The sequence below is a fragment of the Pituophis catenifer genome, unplaced genomic scaffold (genome assembly GCF_029215685.1).
Source record: "Pituophis catenifer annectens isolate HBS135680 unplaced genomic scaffold, rPitCat1.0.hap2 SCAF_1, whole genome shotgun sequence".
In the NCBI taxonomy this organism is placed as follows: Eukaryota; Metazoa; Chordata; class Lepidosauria; order Squamata; family Colubridae; genus Pituophis; species Pituophis catenifer.
This window is the reverse complement of record NW_027256881.1, coordinates 305,660,593-305,687,526: the sequence shown is the minus strand read 5'-3', so window position 1 is coordinate 305,687,526 and position 26,934 is coordinate 305,660,593. Positions and strand designations below refer to the sequence as shown.

General features: G+C 37.1%; 1 protein-coding gene across 3 annotated transcripts in view; it reads left to right on the top strand.

Moving 5' to 3' along the window:
* FOXN3 (forkhead box N3) overlaps positions 1-26,934 on the top strand; it is a 185,831-nt gene that overhangs the window by 145,559 nt on the left and 13,338 nt on the right. Inside the window, exons 5-6 of one of the 3 annotated variants that reach the window (XM_070941214.1) lie at positions 14,750-14,812; positions 26,283-26,391. In XM_070941214.1, the coding sequence (XP_070797315.1) occupies positions 14,750-14,812; positions 26,283-26,391 (172 nt within the window). Of the gene's footprint in view, positions 1-14,749; positions 14,816-26,282; positions 26,392-26,934 lie in introns of all 3 variants that reach the window. The other 2 variants (XM_070941205.1, XM_070941224.1) reach the window with 2 other exon arrangements.

Here is a 26,934-nt window from a genome sequence, read left to right as displayed (position 1 = left end):
GGCATGGGATCACATCCTTGTCAGGTTTAGCAGACAGAAACAAGGCGTTGTGGGGTCCCGTGGACGTCGAAGTGCCAGACTGGTCCGTGCCTGAGGGTGTCAAATTGGTTGTAATGCGAGCCTTGTGCAATAACGATTTGAACATAGAAGGGCGAAACAACCCCGTAAAGGATGGGGATTCTGCCGGTAAGTCCTCATCGTCTGAAAATTCTATGTCCTCCGGGCATTCTTCACCGTGGTCGGAGTCAGCGCGTGAAGAAGATGAGGTCGGTTTCTTGGCAGCCTGGTGTGAAAAGACCTGATGAGACCGCTGTGGAGGCGGACTTGCAGGATGAGAAGGTGGATTTTGTGACGCCTGATGAAGGCCAGCTGCCAGAAATGAAGAAAATGCAGATGAGAACAGTGCTTGCAGGTCCTGATGCATAGGTAGAATCTCCCCGTCAGGGCTACGGAGACCAGCGGCAGTTGGGGTAAAGGAGGCCTCAGGCGTAGGACGAAGGGGTCTCTGCGAGGTGGATAGCCCCGCACCCGAGACATCCGGCAAGGATTGAGAGACGCCCTTAGACAGGCGTAAGCGCTCATCTCTGCGGACAGGAGGAGGAGCAGGTCGCTCTGGAGACGAATGCGGGGACCCGGAGGAGGAAGAATCCCCAGCAGCCGCAATAGAGGCGGAGTGCTGCGCGGCGTCTGTGCCAAGGCCGACTTCTGCCACCGCCGCCAATCTTGCCTTGTCCCACTGCTTCTCCAGTGCCCTATGGCGGCGCTGGGCATCCTTGTCCACTGCCTTGGAGGCCTTTGATTTGTGAGAGGAGCGGCTGGAGGGCGCCAATCCGAAAGGACTTTTTGGCCCGCTTGGGTGAAATGCGTGGTGGGCTATGTTCTGGCTCCATGTCAGACGAGAGAGCCTGGTCCGCCATAATCAGAAATTTAGGCCAAGGCCGACCAACGAGGGCGCGGCACTGGCGGGAGAAAGGCCTCAGTATCCCCTGAGAATATTTCTTTTTTTTTTTTTTTTAATATGTACAGACAGAAATCAAAAAGCCCAAAGGCTATACTTGGCAGGAGTTCTTTCTCTTATATATATATATGTTTTTCTTCTAGCCAGGTTTTCCCTACGTAGCCAAGGTATATATATATATATGTACAGTCAAAATCAAAAAGCTCAAAAGTCTATGCTTGGCAGTCTTTTTTTTTTTTTAAAGTCAACTATGTACACGAAAAAAGCACAGTCACCAGTTGAAAGTAGGGGCTTTGAGGCTGTATTGATTCCTGTAGCAGCCACCCGTCGTAAAATGGGGACCCATCAGAGGAGAGGGGCAGCTTGTAGAAAAAGGCCCAAATCCTGCAGTCTAGCCCACACTCAAAATGGCGGGCGCCAGAGCGATGAAAGAAAATGGCGGGCGCGCCAGCAGGGACAAAATGGCGCCTGATCACTCCACTAATCCTGAAACTGCGCCCACCGCCGCCAGCCGCCCTGAGAGGTCCCGGAGTCACTCACACCGCTCGTGTGCTCTGTCCAGCCGCCAATTCAGTAAATATGCAAAAGCGGAGGGCGCATCTCAGGACGACGCACCTCCGTGGTAGCCGTTACCGACGCGGCTCCGAATGGTGGCAGGCCTGCGCGCCAAATGTGCCTCTTCCGGCAACGCGCTCAGCAAAGTAAAAGAGCGGGGAGCGCGCCCGAAGCGACGCTAACCCCAAGGCCCCTGCTGGCACCAGGGAAGGGAGGCAGGGATGGCTGCAAGCCTGCACGCCTGTCCCACTCCCGCGGCCAAAGTCCACGAGCCGGATCCGCCCCGAAGAGTCGGAATCCGGCGGCTGCGATCCCGCAGGCGAGGGCAGCCCGGCGGCACACCACACGCGTCCAGCAGCCCGTCAGAAGTATCAAGCAGCTCGCGAAAGGAAGGTAATCAAAAATAAAGAAAAAGACCTAAACGAGAGAGGAGGCAGGGAGAGAATAAGGGGAAATTTGGTAGAAATTAAGGCCAAATACCACAGCTCAGAAAATTCACTACAGTTCTTGTCAGTAACTGAGTGATAGACTGGAGGATCATGGGATTGGAGGCGTGCCTTAACAGGGAGAGTTTTACAGCTCTCACTCAGTTACTGTCAAGATCTGGAGTGAAGATCCCAGCCATGGACAGTGGTCGCAGCACTCTGGAAAAAACACAGCTCCTAATTCCCACCAGCTGACATTCCTTCACTGATGGGACCCGTAGTATTTCCAACCTGCTGGACCAAATTGAGTGGGTGGAAACAACTAGGAGATGATGGTCCCTCAGATAACACAGTCCCAACCCGTGAGTCTTAAAAATGATAACCGGCACCTTGAATTGCACCCACAACACATTGGCAACTAATATGATTCATAATTCACTCACCAGTTCCTGGGTCTCTGCTGAATTCATCGGTGCTGTTTTCATCTAGCCATTTGCAGTTTGCCATACCTCCCCTGGAAGTCCTAAGCCACTTTCCTTTCATATAAATGGCAATGTCAGATTCCAGAAAAGGCAGAATAAAGACATCGATGGACTGTTACAAAAGCTTGGTTTTAATTAATTTTTCCTTTCTGTCACACTGAAAATTTTAGTTTGATAAAATCTTTCAAAAGGGCTCTGGGTTGAGAATTGGGGTATGTGGGCTCTGGGTGCAGTTGAGAATTTTGTTGGGGGGGGGGGGAATGAGACAACATTTTGTACATCCTAGCTGTAGACTCTTCTACAAGGAACTCTGACACTCCACACACATGACATGTTTAGAAAGCTTATCTTCAATGTGCCAGCAAATAGCTGGCATCAAAAGATGCTATGATTTCATAGCAGCCAGAAGCAAAATTGTCAACATTAATTATAATAAATATACTATTTGTGTTTGTATTAGCTATGTTTTATTCTCTATAAAATGCCTTATAATGAAAAGGCAGCATGGATTAATATTTGATTATTACGCAGATAAAGAAAACAAGAAACCCATATGTTTTCCCAATTTATGGTATGAGAACTAGGACCATTACAGCCTCTGTCCTTGATATCTGTGACTCTCCAAGCTTTTCTTTCATCTTCTGTATACAAGGGGAACTAACCAAATACACTTGCTTATAAGCACCCATTTGTCAATTTTTGCTAAGTTAACACATGGATATTGTCAGGACTAGGTGGAAAGCAAACACTTATAACATAAGTGGCAAATAAAAATGTACTTGCTTTTTCATACTTTGGGGAAATTATTGGGAGGGCAGTGTTCTTACGAACAAGATTTGTAAAGTTGATAATAAATTCAGTTGCCCTAAAGTTGAGCTGAAGCAATATGTCAGGATAAAGATTGTGCTTAATTTTTTCTTATTGATAATGTTGCATAGATAGCCATAATACTATTCACTTCTGGAATAAACAATATTATGTAGAGCACAGAAATTAGATCTAAATGCTAGAGCAATCTTTCCTTTTGAATCTATAGCAAGGACTGGTTTGGGAATTAAGTGAAAGGAGTTTATTGGGGGTTACAAGATCCTTCCAAAATTACATTTGTGAAGATTATAAAAACAATCAGAATCAATTAATTCAGAAATAAAAAGAATTGAGGTTTCATATATGTAACACAGGTGGAGGAAACTGAACATAGTAGTAGTAGTAGTCCATAGTTAGGGATAGGGAAAGAATGGGACTGGGGAAAGGCCTAATCAGTGCAGAAGTAAACAAAAGCTCCCAATAATACATTTGTTACTAAAAGGAAGACTTCTGGCAAACCCCAATACACAGTAAATGCTGTTAATGATCATGAAAGGAGTTATATAAATGGACAAAATCTGGAGGAGCCAGTAATTTGCAGAATGCCAAAAATTCATTACCTACTGAGATGGATAAGACAATAAAGATAAATACTGTGGGAATTGTAAGACTACTGCAGAAGTGCACAGAATAAAACAGAATTAGAATCAAACCTGAGACCCTTCAGGAAAATACAGGTTTACACCAAATATCCCTGAGTTAAAAACAACTGTGTTTATAAAAATATTCAAGGAATTTTAAATTTAATAGAAGAAGTGAAATGCCCAGAGGATGATTCAAATACTTCAAAGGAAAGAAGAAATGACCAGAGGCCAGCAGAGATATGTTATACCTCAACATTTTGCAAGAGAAATAGACAAAATAGTGATCAGAACCAAATCCAAACTGGTTAATCAACAGAGTTGACAAAAACCTAACATGAAAACAACTACAATTAAATATGTGGCCTTGAACATTACTGTTTGGCAGGTAAATACATAGATAGGATTTTTTTTTTTAATTTTCTACAAGATTATATGATTTTTCTTCAAGAGCTTGGTTGATGGGAACTAATGTAATAGCATCGCTTGGCTATAGGTGTTTTTATAAATGGGTGAAGAGGGACCAAAAGATGGGGCATCCTAATGGGGGTGAATGAACTAGTTGCAGAACATCTTGATGTGAGAATAGAAGAAATTAATCTGGAAATTTGTGATATAGATGAAATTAAACTACAGAGGCTGAAATCTAAAGGGAGAAAGTTAATTTATGAGTGTCTCAGACAGCAGGTAAATTAGGATAACCTGGAACAGTCTTTAATTGATATCAGCTCACAATTTTAGATTTAACTAGTTGTGAAGATTTTAATGCTAGAATCAGCCCAGGTTTAGAAATGTTGAATTTAAGACAGACGTTTGTTTGAAATGGAGGCCATTTTCCATTTGGGACATTTATCACACATATTTCATGTAGAACATGAAAAATGGGAGTGTGTGGGAAAGTAAAAAGCAATATATCAAATAATTTAAATGGGGGAATAAACATTTAGTTGCCAATTTAGTTAACATCACTCACTGTATCTCAGCGTATCTTTATGTCTGCAAATTAACCTTGCTCACATCTATATACTACTTGATACATTGCTTTCTGTAACCTTATCACCTATTTTTGAGAATCTCAACCCCATCCACCATGACTTTGTCTTCTCTTTCTTCTCAAGCCATTCACTCTTTCTTTGTTTGCCATTCATCCACATTCTTTAATTAAGCTTCCTGTCAACTTACAAGACTGACCTACTTGTTTTTGTTTTTCACCAGTTGTATTTTAAAATAGTTCGGTCTATTTCCCACAAATGCAAATGAAAACTACTTGTACCCAAGCATTTTACACAGTGCAAGCTAGGATCCTTAATCTAGAAACCACCTTGCAAGTCATTGAAAGCATTATATTATCTCCCAGTGGTTTTTTTTTAATAAGACTTTTGAGGAAAGATATTTGCTACTAAGAGCTCTAGTCTGTGAGAAACAGGATCATAGCAGAGTCTTTTAGTTTCTGGTTAAGTTGGGAATTTGGTCCAGCTTCAGCACCTGACATGGGGGGGGGGGATGGCGGGGGGGGAGAACAACATCCAAATAACTGCCACTGTTCCTCACTGTCACTGTGTCTGGCTGGCAGAAGTCCATCAAGACTCGATGCCTAGAGAGAGATGATAGCAATGCTATCTATTTTGAAAGCAGCCATGTCACGTTAGGTTCTCTGAATAACCCAATGCTTTTGCAACTAGCTATTATAAGAATGCTGAAACTTTAAAAATTGGTGATAGAGTTGCTTTGATTTTGTTTTTCCTTCTTAACCTTTTTGTCTTCTCTGTCACAGCTATTTGGAGTATAAGTTTGGAGTCAGATTTATTTTGATTATATGACATTAAGTTGTTATTGAGTCTTGGTGACCACATAGATAAATTTTCTCCCATGATGATCTGGCTCTAACCTAGTCTTTCAGGTTTCCAATGATGCATTCATTGTCACAGTAACTGAGTCCATTCAACCTGCTGCTGGTCATCTTCTTCTCTTTCCTTTCACCTTTTCCAGCATAAGAGCCTTCTTGAGAGAGCTATGTCTTCACATAATATTTTATTAAGCAGAAATGAAGAACATAGAGGCATAACCTCAAACTGACAGGAGGAAAATTCAAAAGTAATGATAGAAAATATTACTCCACCGAAAGAGAAGTGAAAGCTTGGAACCAACTTCAAGCAGAGGTAGTGGGTCAATAATCAGTAATTGAGTTTATTTTTTTAATTTTTTAAAAAAATTGTTTTATTGAATTTTTACAATTAAACAATCATTATTTAACTCTTGTGCATGACTGTGACCATTTACATATCATCATACTAGTATTCACCTATACTCTATATATTTTTTACTAAATCTACATTCTATTATTTTCCTTTTTTCCTATTTTGATCCAATTATACCATATTGGATCAAAAATATATATTTAATTGAGTTTAAATATGCTTGAAAACTCATGTCTATCATCCAACAAAAATTAAATATAAAATATAAAATGATAATAAAAATAATTAATTAAAAAGAAAAAAAACAAACTCAAAGGGAAGACTTGATGGATCACTAGGGGTTTTTTTCTGCCATCAGTTTTCTGTGTCGAAAGTAGGTATGGATTCATCATGGCATTTGAATATTTTCTCCACGGCCTTTATGGTTGCTCTACCAAGTGCTAGTCTGAAGCATATTTCTCGACTGCTTGTTCCTTTACTATTAATAGTTGATGTAGTCCATTTTACTATTGTTTAAACTACTTTGAAAGCCTTTCAGATGGGAAGGCAGGATATAATAGCAATAGATATAATAGCAATAGTCAGCATATTATCCCCAACAATCTGGGTCCTCATTTTACCAACGTCAGAAGTATAGAAGGCTGAGTCAATCTTGAGCTGGTTGACTCAAGGTTGAGTCCTGCAGTGGGCAGAATTAGCCTGTAACACTGCATTCTAACCACTGCATTGCCATATCTCCTAAATGCTTTAAATGAGCTAATAAATCTGATTAATAAGTGATTGGAAAATCATTCTTCCAATTCATTTCAAATAACCTAATATGTTTTGTAAATTGCTTCTCAACAAGCAGGTGTGAGAGGGAGGATTGTCTTTTCAGGATAACAATACTAAAATAAGAATTGTTATTTTATTAAAAACAATTGTTATTATGTACACTAACTCCCCAAAAAAGCCAAACCACAAGCATTTAATGAAATTTTAAAAGATGAGATAACATCTAAAGCAAGTGCAATGTTTTAAGTATGTCTTGGCTTTAATGTTCTGTATTCTGTTCAGCCTGTTGATTAAATCAAGGCCTACAGATCCTATTATTTCCTATGCCCAACTGTGTGTTGCCATGCCTTATATTTGAATCACATAGCAACAGTATTTGTTTTCTCTAAGCTTGTTTTATAGAACATAACATTTTACCTGGTTACTCTAAACACAATTGGCAGGACCAGATTGAACTCATGGGCATTCTGTTGGCATTAGGAAGAGATGTCTACAAGAAAAACTTATATCCTTACTGAATAATCCAGCATTTTCTGCTTCATTGTTTTTTTTTTTCCAATTTAATTTTCTAACCTCAGATTTGTCGGGCAGAAAGATTTGAGGGGAACAAGGATGGGGAACATATTGTCTGCACTTTTGAGCATTCCTATTCTCCTGGGATGGACAATTTTCTGGTTGCATTTAACATTGGGGGGGGGGGGCTAACTAAGCTTTTCTTATTTTTTTCATCTTTTGATCTTAAGCGTTATGCTATATTTTCCACATGCTTGCCATCTATTGAAATTTGATTATGCAATCAGAGGAAAACAGTGGTCCACAAAAAAGTACTAAGGCCATATATGGCGTTTAGTTATTGCCTTCATGAAAAATCACTTGGTAAATTTCTTGGGTGTAACTGTCCAGAATACCGGAAGTAGTTTAACATAAAACTATTTAACAGAAAATTACCTGAAGAAGCAGATATGTTAGAATGCCTGGGAAATATCCCTGATGATCTGATCTCTTCTTTCTGATCTAAAGTATCAGCTAACAGCTTAGGTTGCTGTTGTTTGAAAGGAGAAAAAAAAAACACCCTAAATTGTCACATTCAGAATTAAAGTTGTTTGAAATAAATAATCCTGGGTTATTTTTTATACTAGATTTTTCTACCCCCTACTGGACATATAGAGAAGCCAGACAGTTGTATTTTCCAGAATAGCAATTGTCCTCTTCTGTTAGATAAAGTAATTTAAGTGTTTGCAATTTTTTAGAGCCTTAAAAGAGTCACCCAGAATAGTGATTTCTTTGCACTGAAGCTTCCTTAATGCATTTTATTTGCCGCCAGATAAGGATTGTTAAAGATTAGCATTCATATAAGAGAGAATTAATTTTTTTTAATTGTTTTAATTAATGAGCATGTCCATGCAGTGTGTATCTGCATGTTCTTCTGTTCTAGATCTTGCCTTAAATCTACAGAGAAATTATTGACATAACACTGTAATCTGGAGATAGGTTTGTGGAAAATTAAGAGTTGCACTAGAAAATTGCAGAAAAAGAATCCTTTCTCATCTGGCTTTATAAAAATCTTTATGAAAAATTTACTAGCTCTGGTGAATAATCTACCTCTAGAACTGAAACCAATGTTGTTCAAGCAAATTACAAACAAATTTATAGTATCTCTAAAATGAATTGGATTACCACTGCCTGAAAGAGTTTTTCATGTAAATTTTTTAAATCCCTTCTTGTATATAAAAGGTTTGAATTGGTTTGATGACCATTAATGTTTCAGGACAATTTTTTTTCCTGGTTCAAATAATTTTTTGAGCAAACGAAGAATGTGTAGGAAGGAAATACTGGAAAAGTCAACATCAACCTTCATCTTACAGATGCAGGAGTATCTTGCTTAATTTTATGAGATGATTGTTTTCTAATCTGCTTCAGAGGATTAAAAAACAATTATTCCAACCCAATAACATTGTTTTGTGGAGAATATTCAAACTTCTAAAAATATGCATATGTGTAAGACCATATCTATTATCCCCAGGCTTCAGTAGCTAAACAGCCATATAAAAGAAAGAATTTGAAGTGCTCCATTTATAAATGGGCTTTAATCTCCATCTGTATCTATAAGACTCTGTATTTCACCCTATTGTTATTTATTGAGAAGTTTATCTTTCACAGGATTAAAAACTGAAGAGTTCATTGGCCTGACTGTACAGAAAGCTATTGGGAAATGTTTAGCTTTAAAAAATATGCTCAGCAGCATTTGATATTCATGGAGGTGCGATGGCTCAGTGCTTAAAGATGCTGAGCTTGTCAGCTGGAAAGGTTCAAAACCTGGTGAGCTCCCCTTACTTGCTCCAGTCCATCTGGCAATTTGAAAGCATGCAAATGCAAGTAGATAAATAGGTACCACTTTGTGGGAAGATAACAGCATTCCATGCTCCTCATGCTGGCTATATGACTACAGAAGTTTCTTCTGACAACAGGGCTCCCTTGGCTAAGAAACAGAGATGAGCACTGCCCCCAAGAGTCAGACATGACTGGAAAGGAGAAACCTTTACTTTTACTTTATTTGATACTCATTATTAGAGAAGGGAGTGATCAAACAGAGAAACTTCCTTTATGCATTTGATGAAATATCGTACAGGTGGTTTCCATTTAATGACCACCTGTTTAGTGACTGTTTGAACATATGACAGTACTGAATGATTGGTAGTTATGACTGGTTCTCATACTTAAAAGCTGTTGAAGATTCCTATAGTTGCAATTTGCAATCTTCCCTGCCAGCTTCCAACAGTCACAGTCAATAGGAAAGCTGAAAGGAAGTCAAAAGAGGTGATCCTTCTTTAATGACAACAGCCAGGACTGCCTGAATTGCCATTCGAATTAATGAGTGTGTCACATAACAACAGAGTTTTTAGTTCCAATTAGCATTGTTAAACTAAAACTACCTGTATAAATTTAATTTAGCAATATTTTTATTGTCTAAAATATTGCCTAAAACTTAAGAAAAGTTTGCCACCACCATTACCTTTGAAAGCCACAAGTCATGGCAGTGAAGTGATGTAACAGGCTGGGACCAAAACATTTTGTGTATGAGAGTTATGTGTGCATTTCATTTGGATTATATTTGATGTCAAAGTTCAGGGAATTATGAACTCTCAAATTGCTGGGAGTTGGGCAGCATATAAATTTAATATATCATACTCATCATCTATTGCAACCAAATTAAATAAAAATAAACATTGTGACACTTTTAATATGTTAAAAACTACACTCACATTCTTATTATAATCTTTATAACCATCCTAACTATCCCTTCTGGATTACAGAGAAAGGTGACTTAATTAATACCCTTGAGTGCATTTATGTAATGATAAGATTTGAACTAGGGACTTCCTGCTCAGTCCCTGAGCAATTATATTATTGATTTTAAAATACTTGGCAAGTGTTTTTAATTCAATCATTTTCAGGAACCTTTTAATTATATCCTAGATGTTCTGAATATGATTGCTGTAATCATGCACCGCAATTGAATTTGAACACTTCTTGTTTTCTTAAATGAATTTTTCAAAAAGATAAGTGTCTTGGAGGATTCTGCCCTGTATTCAGTTAATCTTTTTTAACTTCAAAATCCAAGCAGCCATCTCAAGTTGTAACCATCCATTCATTACTAGGGACTTCTATTGAGTTGAGATGTCATGTGACTGCACCAATTTATGATGGCAATCTCAGCTCTTCCCTTAGCGGTCATTAACTGAGAATTGTGGATTGTTAAACAAGTACCCACCCTAATCTAAGATATTCCAAGCTTGGCCCCTCCCAGCCCCATGCCTAAATTTGATAAGGGATTGACTCCAACACCTGCTACCTGCCTGTTCCCTCCAGCAAGCATTCTTTCACCCAGTTGTCCTCTTTGCCCAGCCCAGTAGCAGCAACAAACATTCACCTATCAGTCTTCTCTCCTCAGCCCCACATGGCTCTCTAGCCCAGCAAGCTAGCCAGCCAACATTTGTTCACCCAGCTGCCTTCTCTCCTAGCTCCATGCACCAACCTTTTACCTTTTTGGACCCATCTTCTCTAGTGAATGTTTCCTACTTTCTTACCTTTTTTTCTTATTTCCAAAGGTAGCTCGTGTCTTTGAAAAGCTGCACTGTCTTTGGAACTCCTTGTTCCCAAAACAGCATAGCTTTCTGAAGACAGCACAGCCTTTGGAAAACTGTTGTCATCCAAAGGTCCTCTGTGGAAGCGTTAGTGAACTGGAGTGAACCTTAGTAATAAGAGGAGCCACTGAATGGTTCAACTCCTCAGAACTCATCTCAGGATCAAGAAGAAGACTAGGATCACTCACAAGTTTGCTTCATATAAAGTCTGCCCACAAAGAGATCATGAAATAGAGCCCAGAGTTGCCTCTATGAGTGTTCTGCCCCAGCTATGGACCCCAAAGAATGCAGCACACACAAAGTCTGTACAAACCTTAGTTTACTAAATTAAATCGTTTTTTTCTTTCAAACAAAGGCTGTTAATTAACTTTCTCAACAACCTACAAGAATCCAAAGAATAAATAATCTTAATCTTACTATGGTTGGCAGAAAGCCCAGAAGCAATTTGCAGAGAACTAAGATCAAGGCACGAAGGAGAGTGAACGAAGTTGTTGCCTGCAAATTGCTTAAATAGGCTAAGGGAGTGGCCAATTAGCCCCAAGCCTTACTCTCGAGGAGACCTCCTCCTGAGGAGCCACTCCTGCCTTTTGGCAGCTCTCCACGCCCGTGCATCGAGAAGAGGCTCCTCCTCTTCGTCCTCTTCACTTAAGGGAGCTTCTGGAAGTTCTGAAGGCCCTGGCTGAATCCCCGCCTCTGGCATCACATCTTCTCCAGCCTCATTGTCCGACTCAAGTGCCAGCTGCACAGGCTGCTGGCGCAGCACCACACCAGCATCCTTGCTGTCCGAATCAGCCACCAGCCGTACAGGCCGCGTACGGGCCACAACAATGAGGGAGATGGGTGGTTTCTAAATATCAATAAAAAATTAAAAAATAGTGATCTCTAGCTTGCTTGAGAGCTCTGGGGCCTGGGAGAAAAACATCCAGGCCTATGTATTGTTGAGGAAGAACTTTTATGAAAGCCATTCTAGAAGCATTTAATACTGTCTCATTTGGACCTGAGAGTTGCTTTTCAAGAAAGGATTGATAGCTTATAAATTTGGTGTCTTCCCAGCAAAGTAACTTGTTTTATATACATCTTGTCATCTAATTGGTATTGTACAGCAGGTCATAGAAGTTTTTTTGCTCTTGGAAGCAACAACAACTAAAAAGAATACTACCTTATATTACAGTGGGTATCTTGTTTCCTGATATCTTGTACATTTTAAGATTTTCACCTTTAAAGGTTTGATTTTGCAACAATATCCACTAATAATTCTGCATATAATTGGAAAGTACTTTGATTGGAAAAATATTAGTATCAAGTTTGAAAAATATTACACACATGACTTTATTTGCATAGCTTACTATATGTATCAAACATCCTAATTTCAGTCAGTGATTCAGTAAAAACAGTTTGAATTTCAATTCTATCTTGGAAACAAAAGATTTTCAACTATCACCGTGCGGAAAGTTCTGCAACTCCCGGGGAGATCTTGAACAATTCCATATCAACCTGCTTCAGATGGGTACGCTTCGGGTTTGTTCGTTGGGATTATATCTTTCAATGAGCAGTCACATTTTGATTGGCACCACTTGGGGATTGTTCTTTTATATCAATAAATATATTCAGAAGCATGTGGCATTGCAGTCAAGAGCTCTGTAGGTAAAGATATATATATATATAAAGAGAGAGTGAATCAGAGAAAGATATGCATACACACATACATAGTATAAATAAGTAAATAAATATCTTCACTTAATTATGTTCTTATTCAGAGCTGCAGCCAACAGACCAAACATGCCTTATTCTGGAATGAAATAAATTATTCCTCCTTTCCTCTCAGTTTTCTGTGATATGTTTCCATCTAGAACAATTTATTTTTGAAGTTCTGTTAGCCTCAGGGAATTTCCCAAGCATATGAATACTTTCCTCCTTGTTTCTCAGTAGCCTTGCTTTGACTCAATTTCTGTTAGCACAGGGCATGAGTTTGCTGTTTAAAAAGGCATAATCTATAAATGAGGGTAACATGACCCTCAGAGAAATACAACCATAAAAGGTAACATGTGTGGAGGAGGGGGGGTCTCTCTGAGAAAGAAGAGGAGGAAAGTAACCATTACAGCCTCTTACATTGTACCTCCGAGCAGATTGCAGGGTTTTATACTTTATTATATTATTGCCCTTGAAATTGAACTGCATTTATAACATATGTGAAATATGTATTTTTAACACTAAAGTGTAATTTTCCAACATGATATCCAAAATAAAGTGCCAAGAAGCTATTAACCGCAAATTGAATTTGTGGTATGTAATTTAGTTTAAGTAGTGACAAGTATTATTCTCTTTTTCTTCCCCCACCCCCCACCTTAAGAAAGAAAGGAAAGAAAGAAACCCATTAGTCATTCAGTTTAGCAGCACTGAGGCAGCAGTCAACAAGGGTGTGCATTCTGTGTCCGCTTCAATTGCACACTTCATTTATTTGAACATGGCATAGGCGGCTTTCTCTGTCATGCAGCATCACTACACTATTAGTGAGTTTCGCCCCAGGGCAGCTGGGACGCTTTGCTGGGGCAGATGTTCTTTTCAGCTTATTCACTGGCTGTTCTTGGTTGTTTACTGTTGTCATGACAACGTCTATTTCCATAGCAGCCATGTGGCCTCCTCTCGGAGGCTAAGGAATATAGTTATAAAAGAATCATATTTTGCTCTGTGTCTCTTACTTACCATCTGTCAACTAACTGCATGTGATGGATTCAAAAACTGATTAAGGATAATGGCAAGCCCTCAGTGATAATTTATTAGAAGTAAAACTGGGCCTTATGCAAATGTCTTTGTTGCCTTCAGGGGCGGCTCTGCTTTTTTATATACATATTTTTGAGCTCTGTATACTGATTTTTCCTTTATTAACCCTTGCTGATGGGAGGTGGGGCTGGAAGTCCCAGAATTTATATGCAAAGAGGTAAAGCCTCTTTTCAAGTGAAGATCAACCTATGGTGTATTCAGAAACACATTAGTGCAGGTTTTAACAATAGTAGCGTGTATATAATTGGCTCGTACTCCACCTTTATCACCCATTTCTAATATATGTGGCTTGATAAGACAGCAATCAATTTAGCCTTTGTTCACTAATGAATTGCAGTACAGCATAGTGCAGCTCTTTTAACTTGCATCCAGACAAAAGCTAGGTGGTTGGAGATGAACGAATGGTTGGAGATGAATGGAGATGAAAGGTGGTTAATGATGCACATAAACTTTCGGACACATAGCTAATTAATATGATAAGGTCTATATCATGACTCACAAATCTTAACATATATATATATTCACATATAATACCAAAAGGAAATCATTTTATGACCTACCACAGTGTGTGACGCAGACCAGTGTTATTGGAGAAAGGAATCGGACTGGATCCCAATTGTTAAAAAAAACTTTACCTGCATATTTGAGAGGATTAAGACATGTTGCAGAGAGTCTCCTGGCAAGTGAAAGTCTTTTAAAAATCAGCTTTAAGGTGCCCTAGGACACTGTGTGAATTTGAAAGCAGTAAAGCCTGGCAGATAGATCTCTCTGTAAAAATTGAAAGAGCATAGACTCGTTGATAAGCAGAATTGTGATAGTATGCCAGTTTGTTTTGTATATTAGGACTTTTCTCTGGGTATTTTTTTTTTTTGGTTGATTTAAACTTTTTAAATCTTTTAGCGATTTAGTTCATTTCTGTCAAGTCAAGGGGATGGGAATTGGCCCATTTGTAAAGTAATGTATTTATTGGTTGATTTTTCCAGATCCTGACATTGATGCTGCCACTGCCATGATGCTTTTGAATACTCCCCCTGAGATACAAGCAGGTTGTGAGTAGATATTTCTATAGCCTATAGCACCATAGATATGTAAGCCTAACTCTCTTTCATTAGTACATAGCCTGTTAGGTTTAAAAATAAAACTAGATGGAGAAATCAGATTTCTTAGCTAGACCCTTACTAACTCTTTTACATAGTATTATCTGGGTAGAAGTTCAGATAAGTTTTTGTGAATACTGAACTGTCACAGTTGTATATATCTCATTCACAGAAATAATGATCTATATATGCAACTGTAATTCATATAATAATAGCATGATAAGCATTTTTCTTCTTTAGGGCAGTTAAGAGTTGTAGAGCCAACAAAAATGCTTTGATTTTGATTTGAATTTATTTGCGGGGATATTTGTACAAGCATCAGGCATTTTTAGAAATCAAAACTTGAAACAGAAAGAAATATGTATGTAGTCTACCGGAGTTACATATGAATTAATCAGTTTAAAAAAAATAGAAAGGTGGATTTATCGTAAGGAGAGCTAAACAGACTTTTAAAAAAAACAAGAGAATCTCTAGTTTCCTAATCCAGTTGTTTACTCTCATACTGGAATGTATTTTACATAGAGAAGGCTTCTTGTCAGATTAAATTTCATTTTTACCCATTTTTAATAATTGGTACCTATTCTTAAAATACAGAGTCAGTTTGGTAAAGGATTAAAGATTTTAGTCACAGAATCAGCTGGCTGACTTAGGCCATTCCTTCCCTCTCTGGACCTTGGAAGAAGGCAATAGCAAACCACTTTCAAAAATGCTCTCTAGAAAACATAATGAATTTATTCCTACAGTCTAACTTGAAATTAAAAACAAAACATACAAAAAGCAAAACTTCAAAATGCATATGAGAGAGAGAGAGAGAGAGAGAGAGAGAGAGAGGGAGAGATTGATTGAGTGTGTGTGTGTGTGTGTGTGTGTGTGTGTGTGTGTGTGTGTGTATAGAATCTTTGTGGTTCATTATCTACCACAGTGCTTCATAGTCATTTTGTGGGCAATTATGACGTTGTTACCAGCACACTTTAAAAATATACTACTAATTGTCCATCATTAGTTCCTGTCGCTATATTAAATTGGAGAGTATATCCATTGACATGGGAGCAAGGCATTTTATAATATAGGTGGCCAACTGAGATAGTAATTTTCACTAACAATATTCTTCACTTTGGTTTTTAAGATGTATTTTGAGTCTTAACTTTTACTGGAACCCCTAAAATAAACTTCTCTTCTAAAACGCTAGAAAGCAGCCGAAGGCAGCACAAGAAGCAATGGATGGAAACTAATCAAGGAGAGACCCAACCTAGAAATAAGGAGAAATTTCCTGACAGTGAGAACAATTAATTAGTGGAATGGTTTGCCTTCAGAAGTTGTAGGTTCTACATCATTCAAGGTTTTTAAGAAGAAGCCACTTACCTAAAATGGTATTGTCCTGTGAAATTGATTGGGCAAAGAATAAAGCCTGGTCCAAAGTCATCCTATAAGCTATATTTGTTTCTCCTACTCCATCATGACTATCTTTCACTGATTTTGTCTTGAATCTATAGATAACTTTCCAGCATGGTAAGGAATTATCATTAATAGAACAGAAATTAAGTTGAATATTGCCTTAATCAGCTTACAAAGGACCATATCAGTGAATAAAAGTGTCAATAATAAAAATGTTCCATAATAAATATACCTTTTAAAATATCATAAAGAAAAAAGTATGATAGCAGAAGCAACTTAATGCCATAAAATGTTCCTTAGCATAAAATGCATAAATGGGAGATTGTTCTGAAGATAATAAATGGGTTTACTATTCTTATGTTTGAAGGTATCAGAGAATATAATCACTATATGTGTAGCCATCCAAAATAAATAAAAAATGAACCAAATTTCTGCAATATCAGAAAGTTTTTCATTACAGAACCAAAACTAACAATAAGGTAATTGGTTCATTTAGAATATTTTTCTCTATAGCTCAACAAGTAATTATCCAACTGATAGAGAACTTTATACAGCAGATATGCATTAGCTGCTTGAACAGGGATTTAAATTTCACTGGAATACTCTGTTTAAGTTTATCAAGACTATATTTATATTTTTCAACATTTTAAACAAACACAATATGATATTCCATACAAATTGATAAATAATCATCAGTTGTTTATTAAAGTTTCTTGGTAATGACTAGTATAAAAGGCACTATCTTCATCAAACTTATCTTTCCCTGTATATACTTGATTTCTCTCAGTTTGTAGACTGACTCCATTAAGCTCTCCATTTAATCAAATAGTAAAATGGATTAATGTACTGAGGGATCAGGATTCCATGCTGCTGTGTAATTGTTGCCTTTATTGCATATGATAAGGTATTTTATGTTCTTTGAGTTGGAGCAATTTGGGAACTGACATTTTGGGTTTGGATGGACTATGTATTATAAGGTTCATCTTCCAAAGTTTGCATTTGGCTTTTCCAATCTCTATACGATTGTAAATTGATTTATTGGTTTCTATGAAGAAACATTTTTACTTCCTTATATTTTCCCATATATTACCTATTGATGTTTCCATGTTTAAGAATATTCTGCGTCTAAATAAACTGTTGAGACAGATTACGAATGCATGCAGTCTCATAGAGGGATTTCTGAAGATACAGGTATATGATGTGAGTTAGACCACATTTTAGGTAGGCACATACCCAATTCTATATTTATTTATTTTTTACTTAACATTGGTTGATGTTCATATGAAGCCACTGTGTTTAATATAGTGTCTTGTATCCAAGTGAAATTCTGGGGGAGTTAAATTTCTGTGGCCTAAAATCAGGCCATCTTCTGCTATTTTTATTGGGCCAGACTTTATTGTGATATAGTCCAAGCACCAGTCCAACATAAGAGTTCTACTGAAGTTTCCCTCTTCTATTTTTTTTTTGTTTGTTTGTTTAATTTGATAGTAGGGCCAGTAAATCTGTAAAATTGGGACATATTAAAAATGGAAACACTGTGTACTTTTACCACACTTTTTAACATTAGCGACTGGAATTATTTAATATGAACATGGCATTCTCTGTTATTAATATAATGGTTAATAGTTAACAAAAACTAAAATATGAAGTGTAACATCATTAAAAAGGCCTTAATTTTAAGTAATGAGCTCTTCATTGTGTCTAATGACAGGACAAAAAAGATTCTTATGGAAATCTTAACATTTGTATAGATCCCTGGCACTTTTGTCCCTAAAATCAGTGATAGTAAGGAAAAGGATATACCAGTGTTTTCACTCTGATATTTTTTAAAGTGAACATATAAAGTATATTCTCTATTGAACTTTTCGTTTGCCCATTAATAATGTTTGCAAGGATAGATATGAGCATGCATGTATGTTCAATAAAATATATTCTAAAAGTTGTGCCATAATATTCAGATAAAGGTTTTAAAGGTTTTCTGATCTATTTTTAAAGTAAAGTTTAAATTATTGCTTAGTACAGATTACATCTCTGTCACTTTTATAAAATAATGGATTCAGAAGGTAAAGGTAAAAGAAGAACCTCTTTCAACAATCATGGTTAATTCTGCTGTGGGATTCCTAGTAAGTTGAATAATGCAAAATCAAAGTGTGGAATACTTAAGTTTGCAAACCTTATCCAAAACTTTAGATGCGTTCTGAATGCCTAAGTTAGTCCATTTGAGGTACCTTGGTTCAAAAGGTTTTGCCCTATGGTGCACTGTTTCATTCAATTAAAGGTTAGGGAATGAGAGTTTCGAGGTAGGTAGGTAGATAGATAAGACAGAGAGACAAGACAGACTTGCTACTTACAGAATAACACAAATAACTGAGATAGAATCCTGGTCCAATAGACCCACAACTAGGAGAGTTGATAAAAAAGATAATAAGAGATAGCACAGATGGAACTGACTGCCAAGGAATAAAAAGAATGTAGCAAGCGTAAATAGAGATGGGGTTCCTTCTTAAATTGATTTAGAAAGTTTTCTGGCATATTCCTCTGTGCACCTCCCAGCTGTCAATATTGTTCTGTGTTTACTCATCAAAGGGATTCCTTCTGCCTAAAAAAAGCATAGGTAAGACCCAAATTCCACAGTTTTGAAAAGTATTGTACTATGAAGCTAAGCCAGAGACTTTTCCAAGCCCATGTCTTTCCAGATATTTTGCTCTACAACTCCCCTTTTAATTGATTTTGTGGTGTGCCAATTGAGGTTAGATTCTCTTTTATTTCTGCCCTATGAAAAATGATAAAATAACAATTCTCAGGGAAATATAATGACTCAAAATGAGACAAAATAAAGTTCTTTTTAAAGTCGGATTAGTCAACCTGGAGATTTTCAGAAGATTCGGGTTTCAGTTTCCACTTACCTTAACCAACTTTCCAATAGAAGTAAACTGTGGAAGTTGGGAGAAGACATGACGTTGTCTAGCCCCAGTCTAGAATTGCTTCAGTGTAATTACAAAATAGACTTCTGTTAGCTCATTTCAAGAAATGGTTATGTTAAATTGAGTCATCTAGTCTGTTCCCAACATTTGTAAGCTTTTACATATATATCAGGCTTTATCTTTTAAGCAACTGTCATGAAATGAATAAAGTAACTTAAATGTGTGAGAGAACCGCTACTATTGGGAGTGTTAAAAGTGTTTGCTAGACTGTTCTCTGGCTTTGTATTTATGGACTGTGGTAGTAATTTTCAGTGAAATTATTGTTTCCATGGAAACAGGATGTTTATGCTACTTGCTCTTTTATCCACTGTGGGGAGCTGCTGTCTCATGTTTGAGATATGCCAAGTATTAAATGATATGTAAATATCTTTTAAAATACAAAATACATTTTTGTTTGTTTATTTTAAAGTTAACCTTATTTGTGCAAAATTAAGGCAAGGTGCTATTAAAAGCATTTATAAATTCAGATCCATAACGTCATTTGCAAACAAATATGAAATATACTGTAGATAGATGGTATAAATATCCAGACATGCTACTGATGCAAAGTTTCTTGGAGTTGCAGATCACATTGCAAGTTAAACACACAGTATTTGAGGAAGAAGTATGTTTGTGAAGAGCCTTAATAACAAAAAAAAAATATTGGTATAGGAGTCAGTCGGTAATTAGGGATAATTAAGTCTTAAAAAGAAAATTCTAACTTCAGATAGTTCAGATCTGGGGCATAAATTTAACTATTAAATTTTATTCCATATTTCATTGGCCTACAAATCTTTGGCTAACTGTAAAAAAGATATAATGTTCTTATTAGTTTAATCTTCTTAAGTCTAGTCAAATATTATTAACAAATTAAGAGTAGGCAATAATGGGTTTCCATTTCATAGAGCAAGGGCCATAAACCATGGAAATGGAAAGCTATATTTGTACCTGGGGGATGGGGAAGAGCCGAGGTGGCACAGTGGTTAGGGTGCAGTACTGCAGCTACTTCAGCTGACTGCTAGTTCAGCAGATCAGCGGATCAAACCTCACCGGCTCAAGGTTGACTCAGCCTTCCATCTTTCCGAGGTGGGTAAAATGAGGACCCAGATAGTTAGGGGGCAATATGCTATTTAGTATACTGTCTTTGGTGTAAGCCGCCCAGAGTCCTCGGAGAGTGGGCGGCATAGAAATATGACTAATAAAATAAAATAACAAATAAATAAATAATAAAAATCCAGTTTTATTCCATACAATTCAGCTGCCATTCTGTATCAATTTGAAGAGCAAAATTAAGGAAAAAGAAGTTTATTTTTCATTATGGAACAAAAAATGAATAATGGATTGATCAAGCTTTCCTTCTATTTTTTTTTCTGTCCCCTACAAGTAAAAGCCCTGAAACATAGATATATTTGTACAATTGAAGTACTTTTGCAACTTTTTGTTTCCAATGTCAATCAAGATCATGTGAAGTGTTAATACCACTTTATAATGCCTTGGTAAGGCCACACTTGAAATATTGCATTGGAGTATTGCATTTTGGTCGCCATGATGTAAAAAAGATGTTGAGACTCTAGAAAGAGTGCAGAGAAGAGCAACAAAGATGACTAGGGGACTGAAGGCTAAAACATATGAAGAACAGTTGCAGGAACTGGGTATGTCTAGTTTGATGAAGAGAAGGACTAGGGGAGACATGATAGCAGTGTTCCAGTATCTCAGGGGCTGCCACAAAGAAGAGGCAGTCAAACTATTCTTCAAAGCACCTGAGGGTAGAACAAGAAGCAATGGGTAGAAACTAAGGAAAGAAGCAATTTAGAACTAAGGAGAAATTTCCTGACAGTTAGAACAATTAATAAGTGGAACAACTTGCCTGCAGAAGTTGTGAATGCTCCAACACTGGAAATTTTTAAGAAGATGTTGGATAACCATTTGTCTGAAGTGGTGTAGGGTTTCCTGCCTGGGCAGCGGTTGGACTAGAATACCTCCAACTCATTATTCTATTCTATTCTATTCTATTCTATTCTATTCTATTCTATTCTATTCTATTCTATTCTATTCTATTCTATTCAATGTATAATGGTGTATACATTCTATATTATGGGTATAATCATAATAGTAACTGGAAGATTATTGTGATAGCTAATTAGATATTATAGCCAATTTTTAAAGAAAATATTGTGTGGCTTATTTTTTTTAATGTGAATGTGTATATCTATTTATTTTTGTTATAAATATTAGAAAAAAAGCAGGGATTGAGGATACAAATGGGTAGGATATGTGTATGTTGCTCTCCATTTAGCTAAAACTGGAATTTATTAATGGACATTATATATTGTTATGTGTCTTGTAATTTAAAGTGACTGAAGGAATTAAACCATGGTTGTCCAATCTTTTGACTTCCATGGGCCACCTTGAGGGAAGAGAAATTGTCTTGGGCCGCATATAAAATAAATAATACAGTTAATATATATAAATAACAGCATTTATTTTTTAATATTTTTATCATCTTGTGGGGCCACATTACTAGCTGTCAAGGGCCTCATGTAGCCTATGGACCATGGGATGAACATGCCTGGATTAGATTATGATGAAAACCTTGGCATATGAAAACAGAAGAGTACTTTTTCTTTTTCTTTCCTGTAACAATTTGCATTCTTCTTCACATTAAGCATTATTTCAAATAGGACATTCGGTGAATATGTTGGTAGAATGCCTGGTTTTTTGATATTGTTTCTGTTGTAAGATTTTGTTATTTTTTATTATACTAGTTTAAGTTTAGTTTAATTTTGAAATGTGCCCCATAAAAGGTGTCCCCAACCCTTGGTCCATGGACCGCACTGGTCCATGGCATGCCAGAAACCAGGCTGTGCAAACGAGCGAACCCCCATCTGCAGGATCCAGGCAGCATGTGAAACTATATCCCCTTCAGGCCGCAGAAATACTTTTCTCCACAGTCCCTGGTGCCCAAAAGGTTGGGGGCCTGCTGTCCTATAAGATGCATAGAAGGCAAAACATAAATTCTTACTGCCTAACAGTTGTATGAAAGACATATACTTAGTTAAGCTAAACTGATCTTCATGGGGTTTTTTTTTTTTTTTAGTCTTTTCATTTGTTGGTATGCGCCTGATGTTGATTCAATAAAGACTTTTTCAAGATTGTATCTATTTTATTTGATATTTTACTATGCAGAAATAATAGCCATACACAAGAAGTTATAGATGTCTACATTTCCTGAAAACTGATTTTTATATTTTATTCCTTAAAACTTCCTTTTCTCATCTGCTATGTTGCAGACATTCTTTCACTGTTCCATTCCCTGCGACTACTGAAGTCCTTCTTAATTTTATCAATACTTTCTAATTTGTATATGTTTTGTATCCCACATTTCTATTCAAATCACTATTATTTTATTCATTGGATAAGTAGTATTAATCTCAGTAACAACACTGTTACTATAGATAAAGGTGTGATCTTGACAATTCACATGAATGCCTGAGTTGTGCGCTGCTGCTACTACTCCATCTGTGTGAATTAGCCTTTTCATAGGCTAATCTATCTATGAAATTTAATCTAATCTATGAAAAGGTTTCTGCCCCAGGTGAGAATATCTTACTGTTTCAGAAGTTATTGAGTCTAAAAACAGTATATATAAATGTGATACAAGACATATTATACATTTGAGTGAGGCTAGATTAGGAGGATTTTTTTTGAGGTAGTCTTTTAATTGTAAGGTAGATATTTGAGGAGTTCTGCTATAGTCTTTTTCATTTCAAAATATATAAAAACAATGTTGTCCATTTTAGCAGTCATGGTAAGGGAACTGAGTCCAAACCGAAGACCTGGCAATTGCTGTTTCCTACCCTTGACCAAATGCACTACTTATCCTCCCCTTTAGAAAGGAAGTAATGTACAATGAGTTAATACTTGAGCCTTTGTCTCTGATAAAGCTCTGGGAATTAACACTGTTTGGAAAAGGGGAAAACTCATTTTAGAAACTTCTATAGATATGTAATTGCTGTTGATATTTATTTATTTTAGGAAATTTATATTGCCGTCTATTCGCACATGGCGACTCAAGGTGGCTTACAATAATATAAAAACGTCATATATAAAACAATAAAACTAATAAAAGAGAATAATTATGTAATAAAATAATAAAATAAAATAACACCACACCCCAGTGACAATACATCACACGAGGCATTTAATGGGCTCCATCCCACTCTGCATTCCCCAGGCCCGCTGGCAGAACCAGATCTTCAGTGCCTTCCGGAAGAGTGTTAGAGTGGGGGCCATTCTAATCTGTGGGGAAATGATGTTCCAGAGAGAGGGGGCCACCACGAAGAAGGCCCTTCTTCTGGGTCCACCACCCCTAGGGCAGTGTTGGTGAACCTTTTCGGCACTGAGTGCCAAAACGGGAGTATGCACGCACATGCCGGAAACCAGAAGAGCAGCCACCCAGTGAGCATATGCATACCAGGAAGATGATCTTCCGGTTTCCAGCGCATGTATGTGCACTGGTCTGCTGGTCTTCGCACGCACATGCGTACCAGAACACCAGATGGCTGGTGCTCCGGTGCATGTGAAGACCAGTTGGCCGGCGCACCAGAACCCAGAAGAGCAATGGACGATGGCTCATGTGGCCAGAGAGATGGCTCTGCGTGCCACTTCCAGCATGCGTGCCATAGGCTCACCATCACGGCCCTAGGTTATGGGACCCGCAACATTCCTTGCCTCCCCGCTCTGGTGATATAACCTAGGTATTTTATGGCCCCATGGGCTACATCCAGCATGGAGGCTGTCCCTGTCCAGCCCACAGGGTTGGGGGTGAGGCTCATCGAGCGGAGCAGCAGATAGGGTCAGGTGGAGTCAGCGACTCTCCACGACAGCCCCAGTGACCCCTTGGGAAAATTAATTGCCCACCCCGATATATTTCAAATTTAAGATGTAGCGTGTGATTGTGTGATCTTTATTGTCTGTAAACTTTCTAAAGCTGTTGATAATGCGTAATTCCCTAGATAGGCATATTTTCTAATACATCAAAATTGTCTTTTGTTTTAAATTCCTAGGCAGTATGAAATCAAATTAATGTGGCTATGCAACAAGATAGGGGGCAGGCTTAACTGTCCTCCCAACTTGTAAATAAAGAAAACTTAAAGGCCAAGAAAAAAAAATGGGTTCATGGACACTAAAGTCACACACAGGTTTAAGATAGAGTGTATTGTTAAGCTTATGGACATAGTTAGTAAAGGCATGAAACTTAACATTAAATTTAAATAAATAATTATATTTATGTCCTGGTTTGCTGTGGATGAGTGAGTTTATAAAATCTTTAGCACTTTTTTTTAATGGTGATGTTGGATTAAAAATATCCTTACTGTAGCAGGAAGCATTTCTAACCACCAACATGCTACATTTTTGTCAACCCATCCTATTATTCATGTGCACATGTAAAATGAAAGATGATGTTTCCTAAGGTGGTCAGATCCTCCAAAACAGGGATCCGCATATGTTGGGTGTGGCATTTGAGCATGCAAATGTACTTTTTTTAGTGCAATACCATTATTAGATACAGGCTAAACTTCCACAAGCTGAAAATAGAATATTAGCAATTGCCATTGTGAGGTAGGAGATATCTGCTAGCTCTTCCTCCTAACAGTATCCTTCATATAGTAGTTAAATATGTAGACAAAATACAGTAATAATTCTGCTGGAGCAGATCAAAGATCTATCATTTCACAGTATATTTTCCCAGTGGCCATTCACATGCTTATCAGAAGCCTGCAAGCAGGGGTGAAGGCAGTAGGACTTTCCCGGTTGCACATCAACAACTGATTAGAGGTAGATGGCTTGCTGAACAGCGTGGCATGGATCTGTGGGCATCCCACACTTTTAAATGTTGTTATATAAATATTAGAATAATATTTATAATAATATTCAAAATAATTAACAATGGGGAAAAAGCAATTTTACTTTTGTAATACTGTATTTAAACAGGTTTTCTTCCACTTTGATTTAATCAAATTACTTAAACACTTTACATACAATTTACTGTATTAACTGGAGTGAAAAACAAACCACAGTAATGTATTATACATTTAAAAGATTAAAATTTTGAAAATGTTAGCACAATTTGCATTTTATTTATTTATTTATTTATTTATTTTATTAGATTTATATACCGCCCTACTCCCAAAGGACTCAGGGCAGTGAACAGCCAAGAGATAAAACACACAGATTACAAAATTTAAAAACAGTATAAAAACCTAATTAAATAAATTTGGCCCGGAACAGATTAAAACACCCCTAAAGTTTTAGAAGTCAAGAAATTGCACATTTCCTATAGATTGTGAATACTGATTTCTCCTTCCTTTTGTGGCGTTTGTAGAGATTACAGAATTGTTTGGAATTTCAAAAATTTACAACTTTTAATATTTTAAATATTGTAATATTTTTCCTGTCATGGCAGAATAATTTTGAATCTATCCCTATTTGAGGAGCAATGCCTCCTCAAAACATACCTATCAGATAGACCATTACTTTTAGTCCCCATTTGAGCACCGAATATTGCTGACAAGAGAATGAACAGTATATACTTGAGTTGAATGAATTTGCAAAATTCAGCTTCTCAACCAGATTACTGTTTTCTAACTAGTTTAGTAGTATCAGTTCTGGTTGTGATTTCTTTTTGAAATGCTAGGCAGGGATCTTTCCCTTTCTGCAAAGAATCCTTTTTGAAATAGATTATATCTCGAACTTCAACTTTGGAATATGCATTTTCTATTCCACTGTATCATGGCTTCTACCAAAACTTCTTATCTTAGATCACTTGGTAAGTATGTTGCTGAAATGAGGTTTGGACCAAGAATATTTCAACTTGTGTTCTTAGTAAGCATTTTTCAGCAACCTTTCATAGCGTTTGTGGCTATACTTTGTGCATGATATATAATAACATCTTCCCTTGTATGTGAATTTAGGAAACTGGCGACTCTAATATAAAAATTGATAGGCAACATTCAATTTTAATTGTATTTTCTTTTCTTTCTCTTTCCATTTGTCCTCAGTTCCACCTGGAGTGATACAAAATGGAGCTCGTATTCTGAGTAGAGGAATTTTCCCAGGAGTTAGACCACTGCCAATTAACCCTATTGGAAACATGGCTGCAGCAGTAAGGTAAGCGTTTTCAAGTGCAAGATCAATAGCACTCTACTTAGTTGGGCAACAGAGTCAGTTGGATCTCTATTGTAATTTCTATCATGTCCCCAAGATTATGCTCTCTGTGAAAGCCAAGAAAACCAAGAATCTTCAAATAAAAACTCTCAAAGGGCTCTAATATATTTTCAATTGATTTACTTTACTTTACTTTACTTTACTTTACTTTACTTTACTTTACTTTACTTTACTTTACTTTACTTTACTTTACTTTACTTTACTTTACTTTACTTTACTTCACTTCACTTCACTTCACTTCACTTCACTTCTTCACTTCACTTCACTTCACTATCATTGCACCTTGTACAACGAAATTAAATGCCATCTTCAGTGTACATTATAACTATAAAAATAAAACACAAGCACACATCTTTCACATCCTTTAGTAAATTTAGAGACATATAAATGTGACTTAGACTCTTCAATTTCTTTTCAGGTGAGACCATGAGAAGACTGTGACTTTAAGCATAAGAATCAATGTTCAGATTCATACAATATTCACAT